Source organism: Phymastichus coffea, unplaced genomic scaffold (genome assembly GCF_024137745.1).
Source record: "Phymastichus coffea isolate CEN01 unplaced genomic scaffold, Cenicafe_Pcof_1.1 PCOF00054, whole genome shotgun sequence".
Classification (NCBI taxonomy): Eukaryota; Metazoa; Arthropoda; class Insecta; order Hymenoptera; family Eulophidae; genus Phymastichus; species Phymastichus coffea.
The window spans coordinates 610,528-637,685 of NW_026706865.1; the positions used below are offsets into that span (position 1 = coordinate 610,528).

Consider the following 27,158-nt stretch of genomic DNA (forward strand, 5'->3'; position numbering starts at 1 on the left):
ACTGATTAAAAACAAATCCAATAAGACTTGTTAGAAATTATCAACTAGGTTTATCAAAAAATCGAATTGTCCCAATGCTAGAACTTTTTGGAATATGACAAGGCTTATTTTATTTTGATCATTATGCAACTGATGTTTCCAACTAAATTTCCAAGAAGCTCTTTATCGGATTTCCAAAATATGTGAAAAAACGTTAGGATCGTTAAAATCTCAACGTGCTTTGTATCCATCTGCACCGTTGCGTGGGCGAGAATTTCACCTTATAAACTGTGAAAGAAGAAAGAACAGATATCCTTGTCGACGACTTAAGTGACATTTTTTATAACGCGAACATGCGTGATTTTCTCACTGCGTCTATTGCTGTATACCGTGTTCTCACAATTTCTTATGCAATACGTGTTTATAGAGAAGACAAATCGATGAGAGAGAAATAGAGAGAAAGAGAGAGAGGGAATACGTACAAAGTTAAGAAAAAGAAGAGATTGTTTTTTTTCGTATTGTCTTGTGCAGAAGACAAAGCCGGTGACGACAAAAACGCTCTATCGGCGTGTTCGATCAATTGATAGAGCGACTAAAAATTACAATTATAAATGCCATAAATATCAATAGATAACATGTGAAATTAGCCATGAGAATAAAATTATCGTGGTTTTTTCTAAACGATGATATTAATAATTCATCAATGATGGAAGTCTATATGCTGAAATATAATTCAATATATAATAATTAAGAGAAAGTTGGTGACAAACGAGAATGACTAGGTATTGTTTTAACCTATACATGTGTGATTTGCAGCAGCTGCACATATAATGCAGTCGACTCTAATTATCGAGCTTCAGCTCATTTAGAAGTGAACCAAGAGAAAGCTCAATACTGGCAAAAGAAATATAGCGCACCGCTCAACTTATCATCGTGTAATATAGCGAACAAGAAAACTAGGTGTAGGTCATAGTGCAATGTGGAAATCAATTATGTTGCACTGTTGGTGGCGCCGGTGAAACTTTATTAACCTGCTAGACGCTTCTTTGAAAATTAGTTTTTTAAAACTGCTTTCAATCATTTAGTTTTTCGAGCTTACTTTATTTAGTTTACAGTGTTTTAGTAAATAACGTGATTTTCACATATTTAATTAAATCTTAAGTTTTTAGCTATTTGTATTTTCTTTTTTCTTTTTCTATGCTTCATATTTCACCATCAGTTATACTGTTTCAGAACTTTTTAAATAAATCATATCTGTTTAAAGTATACATCACTATGTATTCTACTTGACGACACACTTTGTAACATTGTCTTTGTGATACATACAATATTATATGTATGTTATCGATTTCTTTATTTTGAATAAATTGTTGCAATTATTTAAATGAAAAACAAAAGTAGTAGTGTTGCAGATGGTATATTCAAGAACATGAGTATGTATATATTATCAAAGGCGATAATAAAAAATATACTGACTCTAAGAATATATTTTATAATACTTTTATTTTCGATTGTATAATATTCGACACCCTCTGGTGAGCACAAATGAGACTAAAAACGTAAAAGATCATTCAATCACGATTAACTTTACTTCTCAGTTTCGTAATCAACAGTAACATTTTAAAAATTGTTCTGCAAACTCATAAATTCACATTCCCCGCAGTACATCATCTTGTACTTTTATCCTTACTCGTACCCCATTAGATTTGAGTAATTAAAACATTAAAATTAGGCTGATTTTTATACCTCTGGGGGTGGAAGAATCGTAATTCTACGCTAAATCCAAACCTCTTTGTGTACCTTGTTCTCTCTCTTCCTCCCAGCCTATTAAAGAGGACTTGTCACTTTTACTTTATTTTTGCTGTTTTTGCAAAAATTGCAAAATTGTATGTTTTTTTCATACTGTAGAGTAAATTGATAGTTGGAGGAAACTTGTTTTAACAACTTATTATAGCATGATAACGAAATATTCGGTTGTTTTTTTGTACAACAAATCTTATGGGCCATTCGCGTTACGTACCCGTTTGCCCGCGCTCAGAGACATTTTATACAATGCGAGAGCGCCGGATAGATGCAGATTTATCGATTATAATGCTATACCGCAGAAGGAGGGTAATTTCAAGGAATTCCCGATAACGACGGATGAGAAAGTCGCGGTAATTAATCGTTCAAACTATAAGTCCAGATAAAAACCTCAATACTTTTCTTCAAACTATTTTTTTACCCCTTGTTTTCTTTCTTTGTCTCTAACTTTCATTTTTTATTCCACGGGCGCTGCGTTTGGCATTGTCTACATGAAATTGATGCGAGTATTTTATTGTGCGAGGCGTCGAAGAAACTTCGTCAACAATTATTCTAATTTTTCCTTGCTAAAAATAATCGCGCTGAAATTTAGTTTTTTCTAGAAAGTGAAACCATTTTTCATTACGATCAGTTACTTAAAACAAATACAAATCTTTTCCAAGTTGCTCGAAACAGAAGAGAAGAAAGAAGCTAATCCCATGCAAATCATCGCATAAAGCATTACGTGCAAGCTTCTCGTCGAGCGCGATCAATTAGCGATTAATTGAGTTGGTAAAACAAATCGACAGCGGGGGAAAACAAGACGAAAACGTCGTTTTGTTCTCGAACAGATACACCTCTTTTGTATTATCTATAATGGCAGTCCGCCCTGATAATGACGTCCTCCTGCGAAGGCAATTAAATCCTTCTCGTTTGTGGGTGGGAATAATGTCTTAATACAGTTCACGGTAATCTGTAATTGGGTGTAACCTCTCATTATCTTAGATTCTCAACATTTGTTATCATCTATTTTTATAGGTTTGCAATTTCTTACTTTTATTTAATAATAATAATAAAAACAATAACAATAATAATAATAATAATAATAATAATAATAATAATAATAATAATAATAATAATAATAATATTTATTGTCATAAAAAGTACAGATAAAAATCATACTCTCTTGCAGAGGTAAATAAGTTACCTGTTTGCAAGTCGACATAGTAAATACAAATAATAAAAAAAAGCAAGGATAACAGAGAACGAATACACATAATACAATACAAATAATAAAATACAAATAATAAAAATATGTACAAGAAAGACCAGATCATTAGCTACTCATTTGTAGATCATATCTATTTAACAGTTCCATTTTCAGGAGCAGATTGGAGTTTTTCTTGATCCAGTTTTTAACTTTTCATGTACATCTTTTACTATTGATGTTAAGATTTTTCATTTGTTGGTCTAAGATTCTGAAAATGTTGAGAGCAACATTCTGACGTGATAATTTTATTTTTTGTAATACTTCTTGAATTTGTGTACTCCATCGATGATGCTATGTAGTTTACTTTAAGTATTTTAAGTAGAAAAAATCCTCTTATAGAAAGCGTTATATGTTACAATGTTAATGTCTCTGCTTAGTTAAATTTTTACCAATTTTATCTGTGTCTTTTTTATTGCATTTAATGCATTTCCATATGCTTCACCCCAGGCTATAGTGCTATATTTTGCAATGCTCTATAAGAGGACATTGTATATAGTTTTCAAAATCTCAATGTCTTTGTGTTAATATCTTTTTTCAGTTCCTCTTTCGACAAGTTATTACTGATATTGAAAATTTTTAGTCTTGGCTCCAATGGTTTTTCTTGCAGAATCTCGAAATCACTACCAATTTTTACACTCAACTTATTCTTAACGTTGGTAACATCCTCTTTGTTTGTGTAATTTATGACTACAGTTCTATGTCTAGTTTCAACTATTTTTTCTTTCGGTAATATAATGTTCGTTAGTAAATTATCTGTAACTGATTTTAAAATTTGAACGTTTTGTTGTTCATATTTTGGTTTAATAATAATTAACGATGGTTTACGATTAATTCTCACTGCTTTTGATTTAGTAATGTTAGCAAAAGATGGAGTATAAATTAAATTGGATTAAGACTTATTATTCCCTATTTTCAGCTCCAGCTTAATTTTTTCAAGCCTAGCTTGTTTATTTGAAGTAACTCTGTATCTCACCGATTAATTTCCCAAATAATAATATTTCAGCTTTTAATACAGTGTATTCTTCTTCCTCGGAACAAAGAGACTTTAACTTTAATTTTAGTGGTGGGGTGGAGTTTATAATAAATTTCACTGTCTTCCTCCGAGTGCTCATTTGTAGATACTCCTATTTTTTAATCGTACGCAAACAAACGATTGTAAAAAAGAGATGTAGCAACTATTTATGTATTTTTCATATGCGTAAGATGAATTCATTTTACCTCTTTTTGAAATTTAATAGCAAAATAAATTCAAAACAACTTGCAAACTAAAGTCAGTATATTTATTGATTCACAAAAAGGTACGCTTGGTTGAAAATTGTATATAATAAACTGTTTGAGGAGCTACTTAAGAGTAGACTGTTACTCCGTTAACAGGCGACAGATGAATGAATTCTATTCTTAAATCCTTACATGTATAAAAGTAATATGTTCGTATGCGAGCAATTTGGTAAATTAGTTGAAATGTGCATTAAATAACTTGAATTGAGTATGTAAATAACCGAAGAATGACGAAGTTGGAATGAAATACAAAATGAAAAAGCATGCCGCGGATGATATCTCAGCAATGCGATGCGACATAGATTTGAAATACCGATAACCTACTAACGTTAAAGATCCAATTAGCCGATGAAATGAATATTAATGCGAAGCGCTTACAACGTAATTCAACTGCGCGAGGGCAGTAGCAGCAGTTCCGCATAATACCTTCGCTAAGTAATTCACTTTCACTGAAAAGCCAAAAAGCGATCGCAGTGTAAGAGCGGTTGCACTGCCTGCTGCTACGCTCTCTTATTAAGAACGCTTAAATGGAAATTTCATTGATCGATCGCGAGTCGACGATCTTATCTCTTAGAAAATCTTCTTTGCGGCGCGGCGAGATACTTCGACGAGAGAATTGTTCATTATAAACTGCAACAATGCCAAAGAGATTGTTAGAGTTTTTCGATTCATTCGCCCATTGTAAATAACAATATTTTCGAGTTAATTAAGCTTGTGTGATGTTGAAATGAAAAAGGCAGCGCTACACGATTTCCCGATATGATCTATGAAGCAATCTCGTTGGAAATTTTTCTATTATGTTGTTGGCGATGATCACTATCCTAGAAGTTGCAAAATTAGAGAAACTCGATTGCTTCAATTTTATGTGTAGCGTTGTTGGCATGCGAAGGGTACGAACTGCAGGCAATCAAGAGGATAAGAGATGTATAGGAGACGGGGCTACCAAAAAATGACAAAAAAGAAATGGTCGTCCTTGACCGGACATCAATCCTGAAGCAGTTATCGATTGCCGCCACCACTCTCAGACTTTCACATATGTTTTCCAAGCAAAATTTTCGAATATAAAGTGCTAAAAGTCGATCCTTCTTTACTTTTGCGACAAATTCATTGGCAATACTCGTTTTGACTTTTCGATTTTTAAAGATTGAATTAAGAATCGTATATAAATTTAGCAGTGAATTCATTACGAATGAAAAAAAGATGTCTAGTAGAGAGTGAAATCTATAAATTAATCGGAGAATACGTTATGTATAAGTTTTCGTGTAATGAAAGTTTATTCCTGCATAAAAACCTCATTTTTGCAACCGATTACATAATAAATTTACTTTTGAACGGAGTACTGTTTATAAAAAGAGAGATAGAGAGAGATAGAAAGAAGCGAATGGCATCTATTAATTTCGGCAAATGGCATAATACGTTTCTCTGTTCTTTAGAGCTCTGACAGCAACAAGCGATAAAATAATTTACGATTCTCTGTGAACTTAATTAGAAAATAATAATCGAACCAAAGATTCCAGCTGGATCGTACAAATTTTATATTAAACTTATAAACAAAAGTTAGCTAAAGAGGAGGCCATCGACTTCAACTGATCAACGGATGTTTTTCTTCCATTCTTCGTATTTCTTCAAAAAATAATTTCGTCTAAATGTTACTTTATACATAATCAGTATGGGAAGTTATCACAGCAGATCTTATGTTAAAGTCTTCGCGTACTAAAAAAGTCTCGGAAAATGTCCCGTTCCCTAGCAACCTTTCTACCTATCTAGATCTAGAAGCGCGCAGAAAAGTGTCATTTCTCTCTGTCGTTCATTGCTGTGGTTGGTTACCTCAAGGGAGAGCTGTAACTTTGTAGCCTGTTCAGCCCTTAGGTATTCTATGGACTTGGTGAGATTCGGCGGATGTTCGATTAATACAACAAAAGTATTTGGGCTAATGAAAGTGATTGTTATGAGAGACACAACACTCTATATAATACGTAGCAGACATAACGATTTTTGAGGAATGATAGCTCAGGGATGCTTCAAAAAGATACCAACAGTATGATACCACGTGTCGACTTCTTGTAGCATAACATCTATTTCGTTTCACGGCATAAAAAATATTGTACATTTTTGTTTTTTTTTTCGTTTATTAAGATTGGATAATGAAGTTTGAGTTTCTGTAGTTAATGTTAATTTACTTAACGTCGTGATTTAAAATACAATAAGTTCAATATAATTTTAAATAAAAATTTTGTTTTAGAACATACTAACGATAAAATGTTATTACAGCAGTTTAATCTTTGTACTATGGATAAAACTTTAAACTATTTGAAACTATATTAGAAAGAAAATATGAACTGTTGAAGAGTTATCAGGAAATTTCCATCTAAAATATGATAATGACGTCTGTATTTAACTAGTAATTGACGATAACTTGGAAAATGTTTGTTGGAGACTGTATAATGTTATGAAACTCTTTTCACCCATCGCTGAGCGTGAATTCTCAGTGAATTCTTGTAAGAACTTTTCAAGAAAGTAATTAGTTTGATCAAGTAAAGAAACTTTTATAAAAGTTTATCTCGTGATCCTTTCGCACCTCTTATGAAAAGCTATTTACATTTATCAAGTTGGATTGAACCATAAAGAGTATCTATCTGACTCTGTAAAAAAATTAATTTGATCCTTCGCCAAATATTCAAACGAAGTTTGGATGGAGGGTCTAACTGTTTAAAGGTGAAAAAGTACATGTAGAAGGGTCTTTTTTATTCGAAACGATAGATCAAGCCAAATCGTTGTATACAGTAATGCCCTAGTTTCGAACACCTAGAAGCTGTTGAAGGAAAATGCAATCAATCTTAGCTGCTTCTACTTTATTGGTCTCTTCGTATTTTCTATGCCGACCAGTCAATTTCTTTTACTTAAAAAGAAATCACTTGAAGCTACTCGATTTTCGAACTCTGTTATATTCTTTTATAAAGATCAAAATTTCACTAAAGATTCTCGCAAAATATGTTATTTTCTGTCTAAAAGAGGTTAATAATCGATACATAGTGCTTTCTATAAATAGCACGCGAAAGATTGAGAGAGAGAGAGAGAGAGAGAGAGAGAGAGAGAGAGAGAGAGAGAGAGAGAGAGAGAGAGAAAGAGAGGTGAAGGTGCATTTTCGTATCAAGCGTCATTTCTTTCTTTTTCTTTTTTCAACTATATTAGATGGATCAAATTTATTGTGAGTCTAGTAAATCTTACTTTGAATCATATTCTTTAAATTATGGAAATTGAAATTCTTGAGCCTATGATTGAGTAATATAAGTTTTGAAATGAAGACATGGGATATATGAGAATATGTAATTTTACATTTTTTTCATAAAAAATAAATAGTGTTTTAATTCAGCTTTTTATTTTAATCAGCATTGATAAATCATGGCATTTATTTAACTCAATACTAGTATGCGTGCAGAATAAGTAGTCACAGTGAGTTTAGTCAGATATATTAATATCTACGTGAGTTTAAAATTCGAAAAGGAAAAATATTTACTGGGTTTTGAGATGAACGGAGTTAAAAAAAAAAGTTGTCAGAAAATGATAATCAATGATGAACGTAGAAAGAAAAAAACTGAGCGAGAGAAAAAAATAGAACGTTCCGTCCGAATCCTATCGCAAACAGCAGCAGCAGCAATAGCAGCAGCAACAACGGCACCAGCACCAGCACCAGCAGCAGCAACAACACCAGCACTAGCAGTGATGTATATATCGTTGTGGGATGAAAAAAAATTCCCATAGCGAAAGGACTCGTTGTCGGCGCGCAGCCTCGAACAGTAGCCTTTTAGCCAGCGCACGCCTGCGCGGGCGCACAAGAGAGCGAGAGAGAGAGAGAGGTTCGGTTTCGAGTGAGAGAGAGTAGCAACAGCAGTTTACAAGCGACGTCCACGCGACTCGGGCTGTCACGCGCAGCCCGGGCTACTACGCCTTCCGCGCTTATTCTATTCTTCTATCTCTATTTTTTTCTCCGCTAATATAACAAATAAATCTCTCGCGCTTCTTTTCTTCTTTCATTCTCTCACTCTTTGAGGATCTATCGCGCAATCGATTGGGTTCTCTGAAGTGCCGTAATTGTGAAGGTGAAGTGGCTGGTAATTGGTTTGTTTTTGTTGAAAGTGGTATACTCTTTTTTGCAATGAGGATCTTTGAAATGTCAAGTGGAGTGATGAAGATTTCTATTTGTATGAATATATTTTGTAATAACAGAAATAGGCGTTGATATGGAATCAAAGTTTAAATAATGATAAAGATAATCATTGATCGTTGGCTCGAATTTTCGCTCTCACACGTTTTTCATCAGTTTCTCAAAGGATACCTAGTGAATAAATAACTTTTACACGAAAGTTTTGTTACCGTCCGCTTGCGCGCTTCGATGTATCACAAACTTCTCTGGCGCTTAGTATTCATATAGCTGTCGACATAAAACAAGTAAAACCTTGACAAAGATGTAGTAACATTCGATGACCACCCGAACATCACTTCATCATATGAAAATCTAACAAGTCCATAATCAATTTACACAATAGCCCCCTGGGCACACATCTTCTATCTCGCTCTCTTTCGAGAAAAAACAAGAAAAAAGACGATTGATGCTGTATTCACGCGAAACTAAAAATAATCATCGATCGCTCAAGCAAAAACACGTCATCGTGCTGTTCGGAAAATTAGAAATCAAATTATAAATTGAGTATTTTCTCGTGTTTTCAATCGAATATAATCAAGCGCACATATCAAGAGAACATGTGATGCATCACTTGATGCGCATTTCACTAACTTGTCTTAATGGCAATAAGAGTTTGCGCGCAAAGCAGCAAGCGCCAGAGCGATTGTGGCAAACTATATACATTTTTTTTTGTTTAACGCGTTAGCTGGCCAACAGAACGTTGCCGCTATTTTTTCGCGAATTCACCTATAGTGATAGCAAAAATTTCGTTGCTGATTGCTTTGTTGCAGCGTCGATGTTGCTATTGAAATTTGGCTACCTCGCTAAACAGTTAATTGTATCCGAACTTATTAACTTTAAAAAAGTTTTGTAATTGCTATGGTCATACTTGAAAAATAGAGCGAACGTATGAATCAATTATTATTTTAAAGTCATTGGCATGAATTATCGACAGAATCCCGAGAAACCTGACAATGCAAAATATAACTTAAAGGTATAGGAATTATAAAAGACGATATTGAAATAAGAATGTAGAATGATAGCTCTATAATATGCGGTGAACACACGAGAATGAGTGAGCTTCAATTGAATAATTTTTTCAAAGGGTACATATTCTGCAAGAGCTTAAGGAAATTATGAGCTCGCGGAGCGAACGATTGCGATAGGGTGATGCTTTTTATCGCGATTATTCTCTCTCTCTCTCTCTCTCTCTCTTTCATGCAGTTACAAAAGCCTTTATAGCAACTCCATCAGTAATGACCGATATTGAAATGGTGCGGCGCAGCGTGTGCATGAAAAAAACATGAAATCATGTAAATCTAATCATTAAACTTTGGGAGCGCCCGAAAGTATGTCAGAGGCAATCGCCTTAGGTGCTCATTGTTTTCTCATTCACGATTCTCAAATAAGCGTGAACTTCTAAATATGCAAGCAACTGTCACCGCCACGCGAAAATCAGCTCCTATAATGCTTGATTAACAATCAGATGTGTAGGCATACGGCAATATCTAATTATTCATTATATCAGCGTTATAAACTCAAAATATTCGATAAGCTTTTCAGACAGAATTAACTTTCTGCGTTGTCTGAAAAGTCTTTAAGTATATATATTTTTGTAGGTGATTAAAAACTCGTTTGTCAGAAGAAATGTACACGTATACCGATTCTATAATTTGAGCAAGCACATTTACTTGTAAATTTGATTGTCGAATAATAAAAATTGATGAAATGTATGAAAGAGAGAATAGTATTTCAAAAGAACTTTAGAAAAATTCTGAACTTGTAATATTAATTATTGTTTATAAGATTTTAGAATCACGAAAAAAATATTTCAAAAAATATTTCAAAATATATTTCTATAGCATTAGCAAAAAATTCTATGATCTAATTTGTACAAAAACTGTGCACAACTGAGATTGCGGCGTTATGAATAATGAATAAAAATAACGAAGAAAAAATTATTAAAATTCATTAATATAAATAATCCTTTCGAAAATATTTTTATGAATAGGATCGATAAAATGTTATACATACAGCTTTTCAAGAAAAACTGACATAAACACAGCCAAAGCTAGGGGGTATCACATTACAAAAGGATTTTAGTAATAAAACGTTGAACAAACTCTGACAACGCACTGACCACGTCTACATAAATTGGCGCGCGTGAATTGACATTAACTTCCGAGAGAACGCAATACAGTTGCATGCGGTTTCCGTTGCTTCGACGCGATCGCTGAGCGTTTATTTCATGCACACCTGCAGCTCACATCACAGCAGCGGACAGCGAGCTTTTCGAATTTTTTTCAGGTGTCCGCATGACAATTGAAATGACAAAGGCTAAAGGGAAACGAGCTCGTCTGATTTGATACAATGAATACCAGACGTGCAATTTTGTCCGTCATGGAAAAAAGTAAATCGTCCAATGTAGGAAAAAGTTGTGTTCGTTTTTGAACGTTGAAAATCTGCTAGCTAAGAATTCGTGTGTTTCACTGGGAAAAAAAGAAGCGAGTGATGGATGGCATAGTAACATCATCACATTGCACAACTTTCTACAGGGCGTTGTATATGCGAGATATAAAGAAGCACGCAGAGTAGAAATCGATAGCAATTTTTTATCCCTAGCGGATGATTACTTCATTTGCCAGGTCGTCTGTAAACGATGGAAACACTTTTTTCTACGCGTATAGCCACAGAAATGAAGACACGACATCGTGTCGGCTCACGTAGTGAAATTGATAGCGTCCTTACTGAACTGCGCTTTTTTATTGCGATTGCGAATTACCGCTAAAATTAATTTCATTTCACAAACAAATAAGCAATTCACAGTAATATTGTTTAAATCTTTGAGTTAATAAACTGCATATGTAATATCGAATGCTTTTGTTAGAACTAGAAGCAAGCGTTTGCACGTAACGTTTGCATTCGAAATTGCGATTATGCTAAACCTAACATTCAGTTGTCCATCAAACAGTCCATTCGTCATGACAGGCGATTTTCGCGCAAAGCCCGATGCAATTATATTTTTGACTCGTTATTCCTGCTCATGTGCCAGAAAACGAATTAATTCGTCGGTGCAAATTGAACTTGACCTTTCTGAAACGTATGTCAAAAGCAGAGAGTCAGAACTGCGCGGGCAGCTTCCAAATGCGGTCCTCGAGCTAAATTCGTTACTAATGGTTCCGCTATGTACGTTACTAAGTGTTCCTATATCTCCAGCCTTTTTCCAAGTGGATTTAAGTTTTTATTGCAAATTCGCATTAATAATTCACGAATCGGGATATAAAATAGCACGCGTACATAGTTAAAATGCCACTTTAGAAGTACTCCTTCTTAAGATCCCTAAGCACTCTTGGATTCTGTAACTTTCCCACGCAGCTCATTTGCATAGAGCTAAAAGACTGTAACTTCTTGGCGTGTCCTGAGCGCGCTGTGGCATTTTTTTATTTTTATGGTACAAGCGCCGCTTGCTGCTGCTGTTGCTGCTGCTGCTGCTGCTGCTGCTACTGCTGCTGCTGTTGCTGCCGCCAAGTGACTTGCTTCAGCTGAATTCGTTATTAATCTTGATACTTAGCCCCTTTAAAATCCTTGTTGCTGCGAAGGCGTTACGTTGATTACATCAGTAAATATTTTCCATAACGTTAACAAGGATGGAGATTTCAAACTTGGTATCACAATGCGTAACGAGGGAGAGAATATCTGAATCAAATAGACAGTCTATTACCGAGAAAAGTTTTTCGACCAAATGCTTTTCTATGGAAGGGAATTAAAAGTTCTGCTTCTAGATTAGCACGGCAAACTTGCAAATTGAGTGGAAATTTAAAAGTGAAACGTTTGAGGTACTGTTGAGAAACTGATGAACGTAATGATTGTTGATTTACCGAGAGCCAGTGTTTGAATGCTCAAGTCAATGACTCGACATTTATAGAGCACAAACAACGATTTCATAACCAAACAAATCCAAACTTCACGATGAAGCAAGTAATTAACTTTAAAATTACGATTCTTAGTTATTGTCAAAAAAGAAATCTAATCATCCCGAATATCTAGCATCTAGTGTCATGCATGCAGCTAATAGCATCATGCAAGCAAAGTCAAAGTCAAAATCAAGTGATCGCTATTGAACATCCTCATTACATAATGGAAGCTAATTCAGATAGAAACAGAATAGAGTTATATACACCTAGCTCGATGTTATTCACCGGTACACTGCTATATCAAAAATAAAATTCGTTAAGATTCATATATTTTTTAGGTTATTTATCGTTTGGCATAGAAATTGCGATTCCATGCTCTTGTGAAGTTAATCGATTAACTTTGACGAACATTTTGTCAATTTTTCGCCACTTGTTGTATCTTTTATGCATAGAGCTTTACAATTGATTGTCGACTTGTCAAAGAAGCTAGTTTGAGAAGCTTCTACTCAAAGTCGATGCAATCACAAAGAAAATAAATTCATTTGTAAAGGAGAAAATAATAAAGTTTCATAAAAACTATCTGTTTGTTTATTCATAGGTTTAGCCTTCAACGGTAGGCATGTTTTTGAATAATTTGAAATTTCACGAGAGCACTGTTGAACAATTGGGTTATGCATAAAACAATTGATAAAACAGTAAAAAACAACAAAAAACTTGTTTACCTTGCAGTGATATATCAAAAAAAAGTAAAGCAAATCAACGCGACCCAGTTACCGCGCAAATATTACATGTGAATAGCTCAAAGGACAAACATGCGCACGTGTAGTTAAAGCACCGAGCAGACACAATAAGGCAAGCGAGAGAGAGAGAGAGAGAGAGAGAGAGAGAGAGAGAGAGAGAGAGAGAGAGAGAGAAAGGAAGACTCATTCAGAGCAAACAAGCACAGCAGCGCGAGTGGTATTTGCGTACATAAAAGAATCGCTCTCGATAAATCGATAGAGTGCCAACAAAAGGGTACATAATATAAGGCTGGCCATCGGAGTATCGAAAAGAGGGGAAAGCCGGTCGTAAAACTATAAAAAGAAACCGACTGTGATATGTAACCACATGAAATATGCCGGTAGTGTGAAGTGAACTATATTTGTTGAAAGCAACTCGATAACAACAGAAACATGGCAAGCGAAGAGCCACAATCACGCTGTGAAACACCGGCGCAACATTCGATTGAGGAAGATCCGAAACAAGAGCAAGCTCAATCGCAGCACGCACGAAGGATGTCGCACTTTAAGGAGTACAAATTCTTTCGTAGTTTCAGCGCTAAAGTTGAGAATTGGCCGATGCGCAAGGCTGAAGCACTATGGAGACGTATGCGCGAGAAAAAAATTGCAGGTATGAATCGTGCATGAACTCTTCGAATATACGTCCATAATAATCTAAGCCTTTCACTTCATCGGCATATCCTGCACATATTTCCATTATACAAATATTCAAAAAAATAAATGCAGTTCACGATATTGCAAGAATTGGGGCGCCGCATAAAATTCAAAACACTCTGCGCACTCAAAGCAATTACTTTGTATTTTTTCATATTTACAACATATATAACAGCAACAGCCTCCAAAGTACTGGCTTTCAATATTCAAATTTTATTTATGAGATTAACAAGAGCAACGTTACTGAATTTACGTTTTTTTCGCAGTAAATTTTTTGTTCGAGTACGTTAGTAACGTGAAAAATGTAAGTACATGATGTACGATGCATCAGCGCGAACAATGCAACTTCCATTACGTAAAATCTCCGATGTCCTTTCTCTCATCTATGTCAACGAAACTTTCCCATCGGAGTCATGTAGAATGCGCATATGCCACGTGTTTCTCTCTCTCTCTCTCTCTCTCTCTCTCTCTCTCTCTCTCTCTCTCTCTCCCGCTTCTCGATAAAATTCGTGTACCCACAACGCGTAAAATATCTTCTTCTCCCTCTCACTCTGTTATGGCGCTGCTAAAATAACAATAACAGGCTATTGCTGCGTCGTCTTCTAGACAAAGGAAAACGACGGCGCATTAATTTTTCATAAGCACAGCGTCCGCATGTTTTTCCCACAGGACACATTTCAGGAGTTGTGCATAAGGGGATGATGTTTCGTATGTGCACGCGCACTCAAGGATATGTGTGATCTGAATTTTCTTGTTGTTAACATCAAGTTATTTTGGCGGAATTCCGGAATGCGCAACGTCGCGAGATATACCTATATTCTTCCTTAGACTGTGACTTATGTGGATTCGCATGTATGCAGAGTATTTTCAAATAGAGTGCAGTGTGCAATTGGCTCGCTTGAGTTACTGCAGGAAAACAAGGAAATAGCATTCCTTTGTAGTTTCAAGCTTTAATGTGATATTTCGTGACAGCTTGGTCATTTCCATGGGGAGAAAATTAATTTTTATTGATCAAAGGACTACGTCGCCAAGTTCCTCGCAATGCTTCAATTGTGCAGATAATTTACGTGGAAAGTCAGTCAACATGCAATCGTAACAGAGAAATAACTCAAAATTCAAATTACTTAATTAAATATTGCTGACCTACGCCCTGAAGTACTCATCTCGAATGACAATTTCTCTTCGTGTTCCTTTTTCATACGTGCGCGCGTGATTTCAACAGCACTGCCATTTCTACAGCTCGATGAAAACGTGCATCTTCAAGTAATAAGCAGAAAAAAATGACACAATTCATCGCTGATTGTGGCGAGTAAAAGTATACACGCTCAAAGAGACGTCTCCGAGAGAGAAGCCAATCATCACTCGTTGTGTCGTGATGGCGATCAAGGGATTTTCCGCGCCATGTTTTATAGGCGCGCTCTCAAACTACCTTTTACAGCCTACAGTGGCTTCTAACTCCTTTATACGGTCTTTCCTCGACGCTCTATGACAATTTTACTATTTCTTTTCAAAGAATGTGCGAAATTACCAATTACCGCGAGCTGCTTGTATCTTTCTCTTGACTGTTTAACGGTGAAACCGATGGTTTTTAGTACGTGCATGTTGCTAAATTTTCGCGGGAAAAGCTGTGGAATGTCAAGGTTTTGTCGATATGTTAGCGAGGTCACTGACTTTACACTCTATCAAAACACCGTCAGTATTGAACAATTTTCAGTGTGAAACGTTATTTAGTAGTCAGAGTATCACTCTTGAAAGCGAACTCTCAAGTATCGGCATTTTAAATATATATTTTCAGTTACTTAAATTTGCATGAATCAGCAGACAAGTGATACTTGGCTATAATCAGAAGCTCAAATATTTAAATGAGCTAGAAGACCGAAGTAACAGCAAGAGAAATAGGAAAAAGGAGGAAAAAAGCCGTGACAAGTACTAGAAGCTAATAGCCATAAAATCACTTTCTCACGAGATTAGAAGTGTCGATGGTAGCAAGAAAATTAAGTCCGAGGAGAGGATCTCCGCGTCGAACGCTGCAATGAACGGATGACTTTCACACGCGCGCGCATCGCCTGCAATATCGCTATTGGCTTTCTGCAAGTCTTTTGAAAGCGGCGTGCCGCTGCCGCCAGCGCAACTTACATTAGATTGACGGATTCGCAGAGGATGCAATTAATTTTCATTGGGCAACGAGTCTGCAGCAGCTTTCGGTAACCATCAATTTATTTTCACGTGGCTTGACGCTCGTTAGTCATCTAGCATGGTTAATATTTTTCTTGTATTGAGTGCGTTGTTTGCGTAAACAGTTGTGTTGAGCGAAGAGTTTGCTATATGTGTAGTCCATTGATTGAACATTTACTTGACTATTTTTCGATGAAATACACATCAGTTTATAAATTTTCTATATCGTTCATTTTCGAATGCATGGTCCCATTGGCAAAATTTACGCTAAAAAGCGATATCATTCTATGAATATCGACAAAATTTCAAACACCCCGTTGCTTGTGAACGATTGGATCAAAAGAGTCGATTACAAAGAATAAAGTATGATAGACGAGGTTATAGCTACTTAAATCACTTGCTTTACGTATAATAAGAATTTGACGATTCTATTCACGATCATTCTTCGTATACCATTCGTGCATAAGCTTCGTTTTTCACATTGAGCTATTATGTGTTCATGGAAACCTTACAATCAAAAGAGGCGTGTTTCCACTTGACATTGTAAGTCGAACGTTTTCATTGTTCGCGCTGAACGCTATTCTGGCAACTAGAGCGATAAACACGCCAATGAAATGACACGCGTACTTTGCACTCTCTTCTCTCTAGCTAAGTTTTTGAGTTGTAGCTGCATCGCAAAAACGTCTTTGATTTATTGTACGTGAGTGAGCATTAGGATACATCAGCACCAATTTGGTGTTGTTGGTTGGTGTCAGCAGAATGTGTACTTTGGCCAATGAATTTTTTAATAGCCGATACGTGCTAATTCGCTAGTTTAGGGTATCGCAATGAATAAGGCATCGGATGCACTGCAAACCTGTGGTTAATTGAAATATTGAAAAGATTTTCTGATCGACGGTACAATGCATTTTTAGAAGAGAATATGGCTTGCTGTAGCAATGTTTTTATAACACTATCCAAATTTCACGTAAGTAATTAATTGAAACGAAAGCTCGTCCAAGTGTAACGGGAGTAAAACCTAATTCACGCTGAAAATCAGGTGAAAGTCATTAATTGCTAGTCAGAAGTCAAAGTGAACAAAAAAATGCGATTCAGAGGCAGTTGCATTCCGAAAACGTCATTAAAAAAATCATAATAGTATGCTCAGTCGGCAAAGATATTGATCAATGATCATAAATTGAATCTGTAATTTTTCTCGATATGCGGCATCTAAATTGTCGTCACGACGATAGCTGCGAGCAAAGGGCAGTAACTCATGTAAATATGCGATATTGCAACGCGTATAGTAGCTCGTAATGGAGGCCTCGTCTAACCGGGCCAATTATGTGTATCTGTTTCGCGTCGGTGTGACTTTTCTGGTCGATCATCGAAAAGCTTGTTACCTTTTACAAGAGGAAGCTACTAAATCGCAGAAGGGCCCCGTCACTCAGTCTTCCAGAAAATCAAACCCGTCGGCCTACCCGGAAATCAATCCCTTTTCTCTCTTCGCGCCAGGTCATCGACAAAAATCTCACTCACCCATTACATTCATTAGCCCCGAGCTGTATATATACAACATGATGACGGCTACGTATTTCATACCGTTGCGCACACGTGTATATTAATAAAACGTTGCTGCAAAGGTGGACTGATAAAGAGCAAGTTCTGTTGCTCGCGGTTAAAGGTTATTGTGTTCACGCGTGATTTGTTGCAGGCGACATACGCGTATACAGATGAATACGCTGATTTATGAACATTGCATTCTATAGGAGGAAAAGAAAAAGTAAGAAAGATTGTTAAATTAGAACGTGAGAAGAATGGAAAAAAATAAATGTGGATTACGCAAAAATAGGAATAAATCTTATCGTAAGCTACATTGCGCGAGAAGAATGTGAAAAGTAATAATCGAACGTTCGTGCGAGGCTTGCTTTTCAACACAATGCACTATGATACAACAGATAAGAATTAAGTTAAATGTTTTAGCGTTATGTTTTATGATATCTTTTGCGAGTAATCGGAGAATGATCGTGAGTACTATTCGCATGAAAAAGAAACAAAATAAATATGTCTGATATACATACGTTCCATGTGAAAAGTTATTTGCTTATGTGAGTTACATGACATCATTGATTAATCAAACGTAGAGTATGAATGTCCTGGAGCTATGTGTTCTCCAGTGTATCTTTATTGTTATTCAAATAAAACGAATGCAGTACGTCGCTTGAGACTGAAGCATTAAATGATGCAGAAAAATAAAGGAGGGCTATAAGCTTTCACGCTTTCGAGAGCGTAAATCAGCAGTGACGCAGCATCCCGAATGAAACGACCTTGGCTGGCCTACACGAGGGCCTACACGAATTTACGTGACATTTCAATTATTGTAATACTGCTGCCAATGAAGATGTACGAATGGATATTTTAATTGATTATACGTGCACGTCTTGATTTACATGAAACCAGTATGTTTTTTGTATTGAATGCTTCGCAGAGTTTCAATTCTAATGTTGGAAAAAATGATTGTTTTGATTACTATCTTAGCATTAAAACAAATAAGTTGTGACTAACGTAAAGAAGAACCTCCAATACCCGACGCATTAATCGATTTCCATAGAATTACTTTTCGCACGTTTTGAAATGATAAGGTATTTAAACTCAACTCCCTCCTGAAGAACGCGAGAAAGAAGCGAAAAAGCTTGTTGCTACAAATAGGCATGTACGCGAAAAAGCTGGCAAGCTCCAAAGGCGTTTTTTTCTTCAGAATTTAACTTTGCACGTTACATAGACTGTTGAGGGAAAGAAAACTTTTCTGTTGTCATTAATTTTTTCTTGATTGAAAGTTTTGCACGGCTACACTACTTCCGCGGACAAAGGACATCCCCGTTTGATGCGAAATATTCTAACATTTTTGTTCTTTCTCATACGTTCATATTTTTCCTGATTTCTCAGCGTGCATATTTACAGCGTGCGATTACGTAAAAGCTTTTCAAACGCTATGATGATTCATATTCTTGAATGCTAATATTGATAAATGCAAGCAAGTTTTAATAGACTTCTATGGAAAAATATTGATGGAGAGATTTTGAAAGCTTTAGAAGCACGAAAGACGTAAATATACTCGTAACCCTGTGATGTTTATAAAAATATATAGCGCACATATCCGAAATGCTTTGTTCTAACTTATCAATTTGCAATTTTCAAGACTTTAATTATCAATAGCCAAAAATTGACAAATGCGCGCATCCTATTATATAGGTCGATTCTCGTAGCAGTTATTATTAGCAATACAATTCAAGAGTAGAAATACACCGATGCCGGTTTTATCTTAACGTCGTAATGTTCTATTCAAGCCACATGCAATGTCTTTTCGCCATTTTCACACGGAATTTTGCCCATTTTATGGAGAAACAGAAGCAAAGTCCTTTTTATTGCAATTCACATTTATTGTAACGGTTAGATATTTTCTATAGAAAGGAGGAGAAAAAGAGAAAGTGTTCATAGCTTGGCAGTTGGAATAAATGTTTTATTGATTACATGAAAGGAATTTGATCGCGTTGCGCAAATTTGAGAGAATGAAAGTAGTATTGCATTCCGTTTCTTCGTATCTGCGAGTGATGTTTGATACAAATATAAAGAATTTGCGAAATTTGATTGAAAAAACTATTTGAAAAAATTGATTTGAAGAAAAACTATTTGAAATTCCATTCAGCAACAAGTGTGGTGTTTTTAAATTATTTGAATATCGCCAACTTTACTGGTGTTTTTCTCCTTTAAACTCCAAACTTTTACCGCGGATACACAATCTTCACCATCACGAGTATCATAGAAACTTTTTTTTATACATCTATTGAAATAACTTTGAAGCGCGGAAAATATCCATTCAAAGAGCTGCTACGATTCATAAAACTAACAAACATAGCATATCGAAGGAGGAATCCATACTTGTCGGAGTGGAGAACATAAACATATCCGGTGAAAAAAGTCGATATGTGTGTGTATATCTTATAAGAACAATGGCGTTTTCTCATATATAGGTTAATAATTGTGAGCGCGAGCGCTTGCGACCCCCCACAGTTGACACGCGACCTTGCCGTGATTTCTACTCCTCTTCATGTTGGATTTTCATTATTCTTTGGAAATATGCCACGGTCGAGTAACTTCTCTGCTCGTGGGAGCGCCACTTCTGAGTGTTAATTGGAATGTATCGGATGAGGGACACTTTTAAATGACTGCAGATATTGATTTTAACGCGCGCGTGCTGCAATCTTGATGCAACAGCTCGCTCCGTTAGATTCAATTTGTTCGTTTTTAATTATTTGAAAGAAAAAAATGGTTACCACGTTACTTGTAAAAGAAGTTTAGTTTATCAATTTCTCTTTTATTACCTTCGTATACAGTGATCACCCCCTCCGCGTGAACATTTGTATCGTAACATTAAGAGTTGTGAAACGAAAATGAGAGAATGCTTTCAACCTCCATTAATTTCAATGTAGCGACTCATAGCCGTTGCAATAATAATCCCCTCGCGACTTTTCCACTAAGCATTATTCTCCACAATCCCTCACTCTCCACTATGCTCGACAATAAACGGGCTTGAAATCTCTTGAGAGGAGGGGGGGGGGGTTAAGGCTATTTATGGAATCGTTTAAATACGTATTTTTCGTAGGAGGGATGAAATAAAGCTTCATACCCGAGGCTGTTGCAACGAACAGAAAATAGATTTTGCGCAGAAAGAGACCGCGTAATTGTTTCCTTTTATCAATATTAGTCATGTATTGTTTATTAACCAATCATTTTTTTGTTTGTTTTGTTTCAGGTGAGTGTCCACTTCATGCTGTAGTTACTTGTGAGTAATACAATGTTATTTTCGTTTAATAAATCAATTCGTTTTAGTCAAGGATATAATTGTTTTTCTGAAAGTAGAATTTTTACTGAAAATGGATGAATCAAAGGGTATTTTTTATGATCTCAATAATGGCAATTAGGTTTGAAAATATCTCTACGGAAAGAAAATTACTGAATTGATGAACAAGATTTAATAAGAATGCCTTTTGCAAACTTTATGTCCCTGTCAACGAAACCGTTGCTCCGTGGCAAAGTCGTGTCCAAAGCAAAGGAGGTAAGCTGCACCTGTGCATTCGCCTAGAGATTAGATCGTCGATGCGGATAAAAGTTCTTTATTCGGCCATCATACATAGAGTTTGTTGCACGCGTACATATACGTGAAATCAACCATCGGAAATTTAACGTGCGCGCCTTCGGACAAACAAAGGCACGTCAAAATGAGAGAGAGAGTTGGCTTTCGTTTTAGATATCTCGTGTTTTTCAATCACCATCTTTTCTCTCACGGACTATGTGGATACGACATAAAAGCGGCCCTTTATAAGGTTCCTATCGATGATTTTTTTCAATTTTATAATTTATTCGTATATACCGTAGATTTTATTGATTCGTGTTAGTGGGACGGAAGTGCACTGTTTGCATGCTTTTAAAATACAAATTGTCATCGTAATGAGCTTTTTATTTTAATAAATAGACTATGAATTACTAATTATTCAGGAACATTTTGCTCTATGCATTGATTAATAAAGTCTTTTAGTTGAAATAATAAATAACGGAAGAGCGTCTTCATTAGATACATGTGCGTCGTAATAAATCTACATAAATATCGAGAATAACAAAATGATATTCGATGATTAGTTTTATGAATAAATCTTAAAAAAAATGTTAAACATGATTTGCTCCTGTGTACGCTTTGTTGTGGTACAAAGTCGTGATTATAAGATTAAAGCCACATGTAACTTGGTGCAAGTTGGTCCTTTTCATTGACTTTTCAAAGCCCAAAGAGCAACTGATAAAAGAATGGTAATTCGAGGCAAGAAACTTTTTTTTATATAATAACTTAGCACGAGTCTTACGATACACACGATAGGATAAAGTATGCCAGTGTTGCACAGCAAAAGAAGGTTTCATCTGAAGGTTGGCAAAAAATGTTTGAGTCGAAAGCCTTATAGATTTTAGAAAAGAAATACCTTACAGAGCAATGCCTTGATAGAGATCTATTGGCTCGCTTTCATCTCGGGCAAGGTCGAAAAATTCCAGTCGATTTTATCGAAACAGAAAGTGATTATTATGTGCCTTTGGTCTACTATAGCTCTGCTTCCGCTTGGGTCTGTATATATGTATATGTTGCTATTGGCGTTTATTTTCGTACTGCCGAGGTGACGGGAAAGAAGAATCGCTTTTCCTTCTTTTTCTTTTGTCGGCTAGATTTATTAGGTGCTTTAGATTTGTATATTTCTATAATATGAAATGCACTGCAACACAACATGACTTATTACCATTCTATATTTAAAATGAAAATCAAAGAATAAGCCTCAGTAACATTCACGTGACATTTTGTCATATTTCGATTTTTAATGGTAGTATTGAAAATGCTTAGCGAAATTGTTAAAGAAGATATAAGAAATATAAGATCACTTTATACTTGCAAAAATAAGAAAGTTACTGTGAAAACTATTTTATCGCTATAAAATTCTCTTTTGTACGCTAGAAAATCACTTGTTCGAACGCCACACAAATTTCCCTTTCTCCCCTTCTCATTGTCCGTCTACGTTCGCCGCAGCAAACGAGTATACGTATATTCCTTTTCTAACGAATAGCCCGCACGCGTGCGTCTCTGCGTGTGCGTTGCGGCCTGCTTTTGACCCTGGAAATTTTCTTCAAGATTTACGACTTGAAGTTCAAAGCGATAAAGTAAATCAGCTACCTCTCTTGCGTTTCGTGCGCTTTTCGATTTTAATATTTCACGCTTTGATCATGTTTATTGAGGCTTTTCGCAATGTTAAATATTTTAGTGTGCACACGTGCTGCCTCTGGACTTTGAATAAATACAGATTGTTTAAACACATTAGAATTGAATGGAGAAATTTTTATTCTACGCAACAGTGGTCAGGTGTAGCTTTCAATGGAATTCTGCTACAAATCGAAACTTATTTTGGTAAAGATTCTCAAGAAATTGTCAAATCTACCTAATGATAATTCTATCTAATAAGTTTCCCACACAAATTAATTACTTGCGATTACTCGTGACACATCGATCGAATTTACGGGTGTGTCGATTTGTCGCACCAGTCGCACATTATCTTGCGCAAAAAGAAACGCAAATTATTCACTCCTTATCCTGAGCCTTTTGTAGGTCTGTGCTGTTCGTTTCAATGGAGTTCAATGTCTATTTTCCTTTGTAAGTAGAAATCTCCTATGTAATATAAAAAATACAATCAACTGCACATGCTAATGACGCTCTTATCTATTGAATAAAGTAGAAAGTGTTTTGAATCAGAGTTGGAGACGCAGGAGTTAAATGCAGATAGAACATAATTCGGTCTATTACATTAGCTTTCATTCGTAAAGAATATTGATTGCAATGAAAATTTCTTCGTTTTTAAATAGAAGAGGCATAACATATGAGATGTAAATATTTACGTTGAAGTATTATTTGTATTATATAAAAAGGAATCGTTTGTTAACATGGCAAATCAAGAAATTTGGTCAAAATAATGTCATTCTTTTATTTCGCGTATTTTAAAAAAATGCTAAAAATGCCTTACTGGTTGGACCCATTCATATAAAACGCCTACTCAATGAAACCCGACTTGCATTTGTGACTGGCTGAGCATCAATAGCACTTTTTGCGTCGCGCTGTGTCGTTTTCGTAGACTGCATACATGTGCCATTTGATTTGATTTTAGGTTTTTTACAACAGAGGGCATCTCGAACCTGTGGAATGCTATGGAATTTAATTGCTAGCGAACATCAATAATTCGATGGATTTTAATGAGAAATGGAATGAAAACGTTTTTAATTTTCTTGTTTAATCGAATGCTGTTACTTGCCAGATACGTCCGAGATTGTTTAGTTTCCATTTGCATTGAGCGTTGCATTCGTAATATTTTTCTTTCTGATGGTAATTAATTTTTTTCCGACAGACAGAAAAAGTACCATTATCGTTTTGCTACCAAGACAAGTTTGACTTTACTACTGTTAGTGCCACGTCTTAACTAATTATTAAGTACACATTGTGAAGTTAATGAAAGATTATCATACTTAATATTTTCGTCGAAAGACGTTATATCTCAAATTTTCGTTTGAAAATGTCGTCTTGAGTTATCGTTAAGAAAATGTTCTATCTCGGAAATAGAAAATTTGAGGTTTAAAAACTTGAAATCACACAGATAAACTTTTACTTTAAAGTAACAGTTATTGCTGACTAAAAGATTTTAGAATAAATATTTTTAGAAAATTTAGACATACTACTTTTCTAAAAGTTAATAAGTATCAGAAACATGCCTTTTCAATAAAAATCTGAATGCTCATAATTATTAATTGTTTTAAATCAGAATGTTCAATTACAATGCGATTTTTGGTTTATAATGCAAAAAAGCTTATTTTTTTCGTAATATATGATTCCAATTGCACACCTGCGATAGTAATTTTCTCCATTAGGCAAGCATCAGATACACATAACCTCCCTAAAAAAATTTTCCACCGATATAAGTGTAGTCATCGTGTGGCCCGCGGCGCACTTGCAATTTCACCGCGGAACGCCCTTTTCTTTTTTTACCTTATTGAATCTCTCACCGAAATTTCGCGCGTGCATTGAGTAGTAAAAGTGCATCAACCAATTATCGCCCTGCATATGTTTACAACTCTTTCACCTCTTGACAATTGCACTACACCTATAATTGTACTCTACATCGTTTGAGAAGTTACGTGAAACTCAGATTATCCAGCGATTTTAAGTGTCGAACAATAAAAACAGTAAAAACAAAGTGGTGAAAACACTTTGTGCCGACACGCTAAATGGTCCTTGATTATGATTTGTGATGGCTCATTTATTTTTTATATTTGCCAAGTTAACATTTTTTCACATTATAAAAAAAGACAGAGTACTCATTGGAAATATGTACTCATGTACATTATTCGTATAACAATAACATTTACTTATTAGACAGTCTTACTATATTAGACAACTTGTAAATAAACTTAGTTCGAATAAAAAAAATATTTGCCAACTATGCGAAGTCTTGGTAGAATAGAAGTTACACTTTCTAATACATGCTACGTTTTACGATACATTTATTTATGATTGAACGTTTGATAATTCAAAAGGTTGAAAAATGATAAAATTACGCAGTATATCAATTTGGCTACGTTGTCTTTGAACTTAATAAAAATGAAATAAGAGAAACGCGAAGAAGAATGTATTATAAATTTGCACGGTGCTCAATAATCATATAATCTATAACACTTCAAACTCACATGTGTTTCTCATCGGCAACAAAACATTTTTTTTCATTCATTCTCTCCACTAATGCAACGGTGCATTACAAAGATCTCAAACGAGAAACGCAATAATTCTTGCGTCAATGCGTCAGTGACGCAGCGCACCTCAGACGAAATTCAATCCTGCGGTGTCACTGATCGACAGCTTTACGGCGACAAGCGACCTTCTCCCGCAATCTCGACTTTACAGGGACACTTTGTTTCGATTTATAGGCCGAATATTGCACAAATTAAACAACTTCTGCCTCCTACGAAAGCAAAAGATGAACAACTCTCGAGGGTCTTAATAACCTCGCCCACGCTAACTACTTTTTTGTAGAGAGACTATTGTAAAAGTCGGGCGCAGATGAAAGTTACAGTGCGGCTGATAATTTTTATCGAATGCTTTCTTCGCACCCATTGATCGTACGCCTCCGAGCTTATAATTAAATCGGCTATCGCGAGGCATCGATTATGTGCGCCGTGTTTACTGCGGGCGAACTCTGGTGAAAGGTAAAAAGAGAACGGGAGTGGACAGCAAACACCAAACAGAATATCAAGAAGATTTGGTGATATATACCGATTGATACATAGAAAATGAAAAATCCTTATTGACAATTGTCGATGCAATGCAGAACATATTCTTAAGGTTCATATTTTTTATTGCATATTACGATCGGAAATTAGGCGTTTGTAACCAGAAAAATAACATCTTATATTTTTGACAATGAATCAAACCAATCAATGAATATATATGAAGTGTATTTTCATTGTTGCTACTCGTGTTCTCATTGTTAATACTCTCTAACATCCTGAAACAATAATATTGTAGCGGTATCATATATCCATTTAAAATTTATATTTTAAACTATAACTAATCAATTGAAAAGGTATCATATAGATTTATTTGAGCGAACAACGTAACAACAGTTAATTCTGTTCATTTTCAAATTGAACTATGTAAAAGAGTAAAAAAAGAGAAAACTTTTTCAAGCAGGTACTTGTGCCTTGCGAAGTCGTAATTTTAAATTTAGTCGTGCGAATAAAGCCAACTCTTTACGAGCATGTAAAAATATCTTAGAGCAAGCACGAATAAAAAGCCAAAACAATGTATCCAGCGAGACAAACTTCGAGTAAGTTACTTTGGAAGCGCGCATTTTTTCATGAAAATGAGAGCAGAACAATTTTTCATACATTTTTCCATCAGTTTTCGTGGAATAAGAAAGTATTAAGAATCCTATTTGAGTAGAGAAGACTCATAAAATTATCGAATTGCTCTGGAGAATTTAACGCTATTTTTGTAACGAATATTTTATTGCAATATCTCAATATTTTAAAAAGATCGGTTAAGGTTATAAGTATATATCTACAGTGCTACAAAACCTTGATGTTCGAATAATTTCCCGCCAAGTCTCTTTTATTGTCAGCTCAAGGTATTTTAAATCGAATTAGAGTGCAAGAATGCGAACAAATTCACCCAAGTATAGCAACATTTTGATTATTACAATAATCATTTGATTTCGAATGACGGTACTTAATTAAATAATTTTTTATTTTCGTACTTAATTTCTTTCAGCAAACGGTGCTGTAACCTATCATACACAAGGCTTTAACGCACAATATCGATCGACTGTAGCTTACCTTGGCAACGCACTAATTAAACCGCGAGACGCAAATCTGTGGCTGGAAGCATTTTCACGATCGCTTCCAATCACCATAAAGTAGCCTTGTCGTTAGAAGAGAGCATTTGCATTTTCAAGGGCTCGCAAGCCGTTAATTATCCCGCAACACCCCTCCTCTATTGGCGCGCACGTGTACGTACTGATTTATTCTTCTACAGAGAG

At 35.4% G+C, this 27,158-nt stretch overlaps 1 protein-coding gene across 6 annotated transcripts in view; it reads left to right on the plus strand.

Moving 5' to 3' along the window:
- LOC131665751 (rho GTPase-activating protein 7) overlaps nucleotides 1-27,158 on the plus strand; it is a 219,187-nt gene that overhangs the window by 91,185 nt on the left and 100,844 nt on the right. Inside the window, exons 1-2 of one of the 6 annotated variants that reach the window (XM_058937849.1) lie at nucleotides 8,226-8,409; nucleotides 13,136-13,795. The exons of 4 other annotated variants lie outside the window; for them this stretch is intronic. In XM_058937849.1, coding sequence (XP_058793832.1) covers nucleotides 13,579-13,795 — 217 coding nt within the window. In that variant the 5' untranslated portion in view covers nucleotides 8,226-8,409; nucleotides 13,136-13,578. Of the gene's footprint in view, nucleotides 1-8,225; nucleotides 8,410-13,046; nucleotides 13,796-27,158 lie in introns of those variants that run through there. One more of the 6 variants, XM_058937850.1, reaches the window with a different exon arrangement.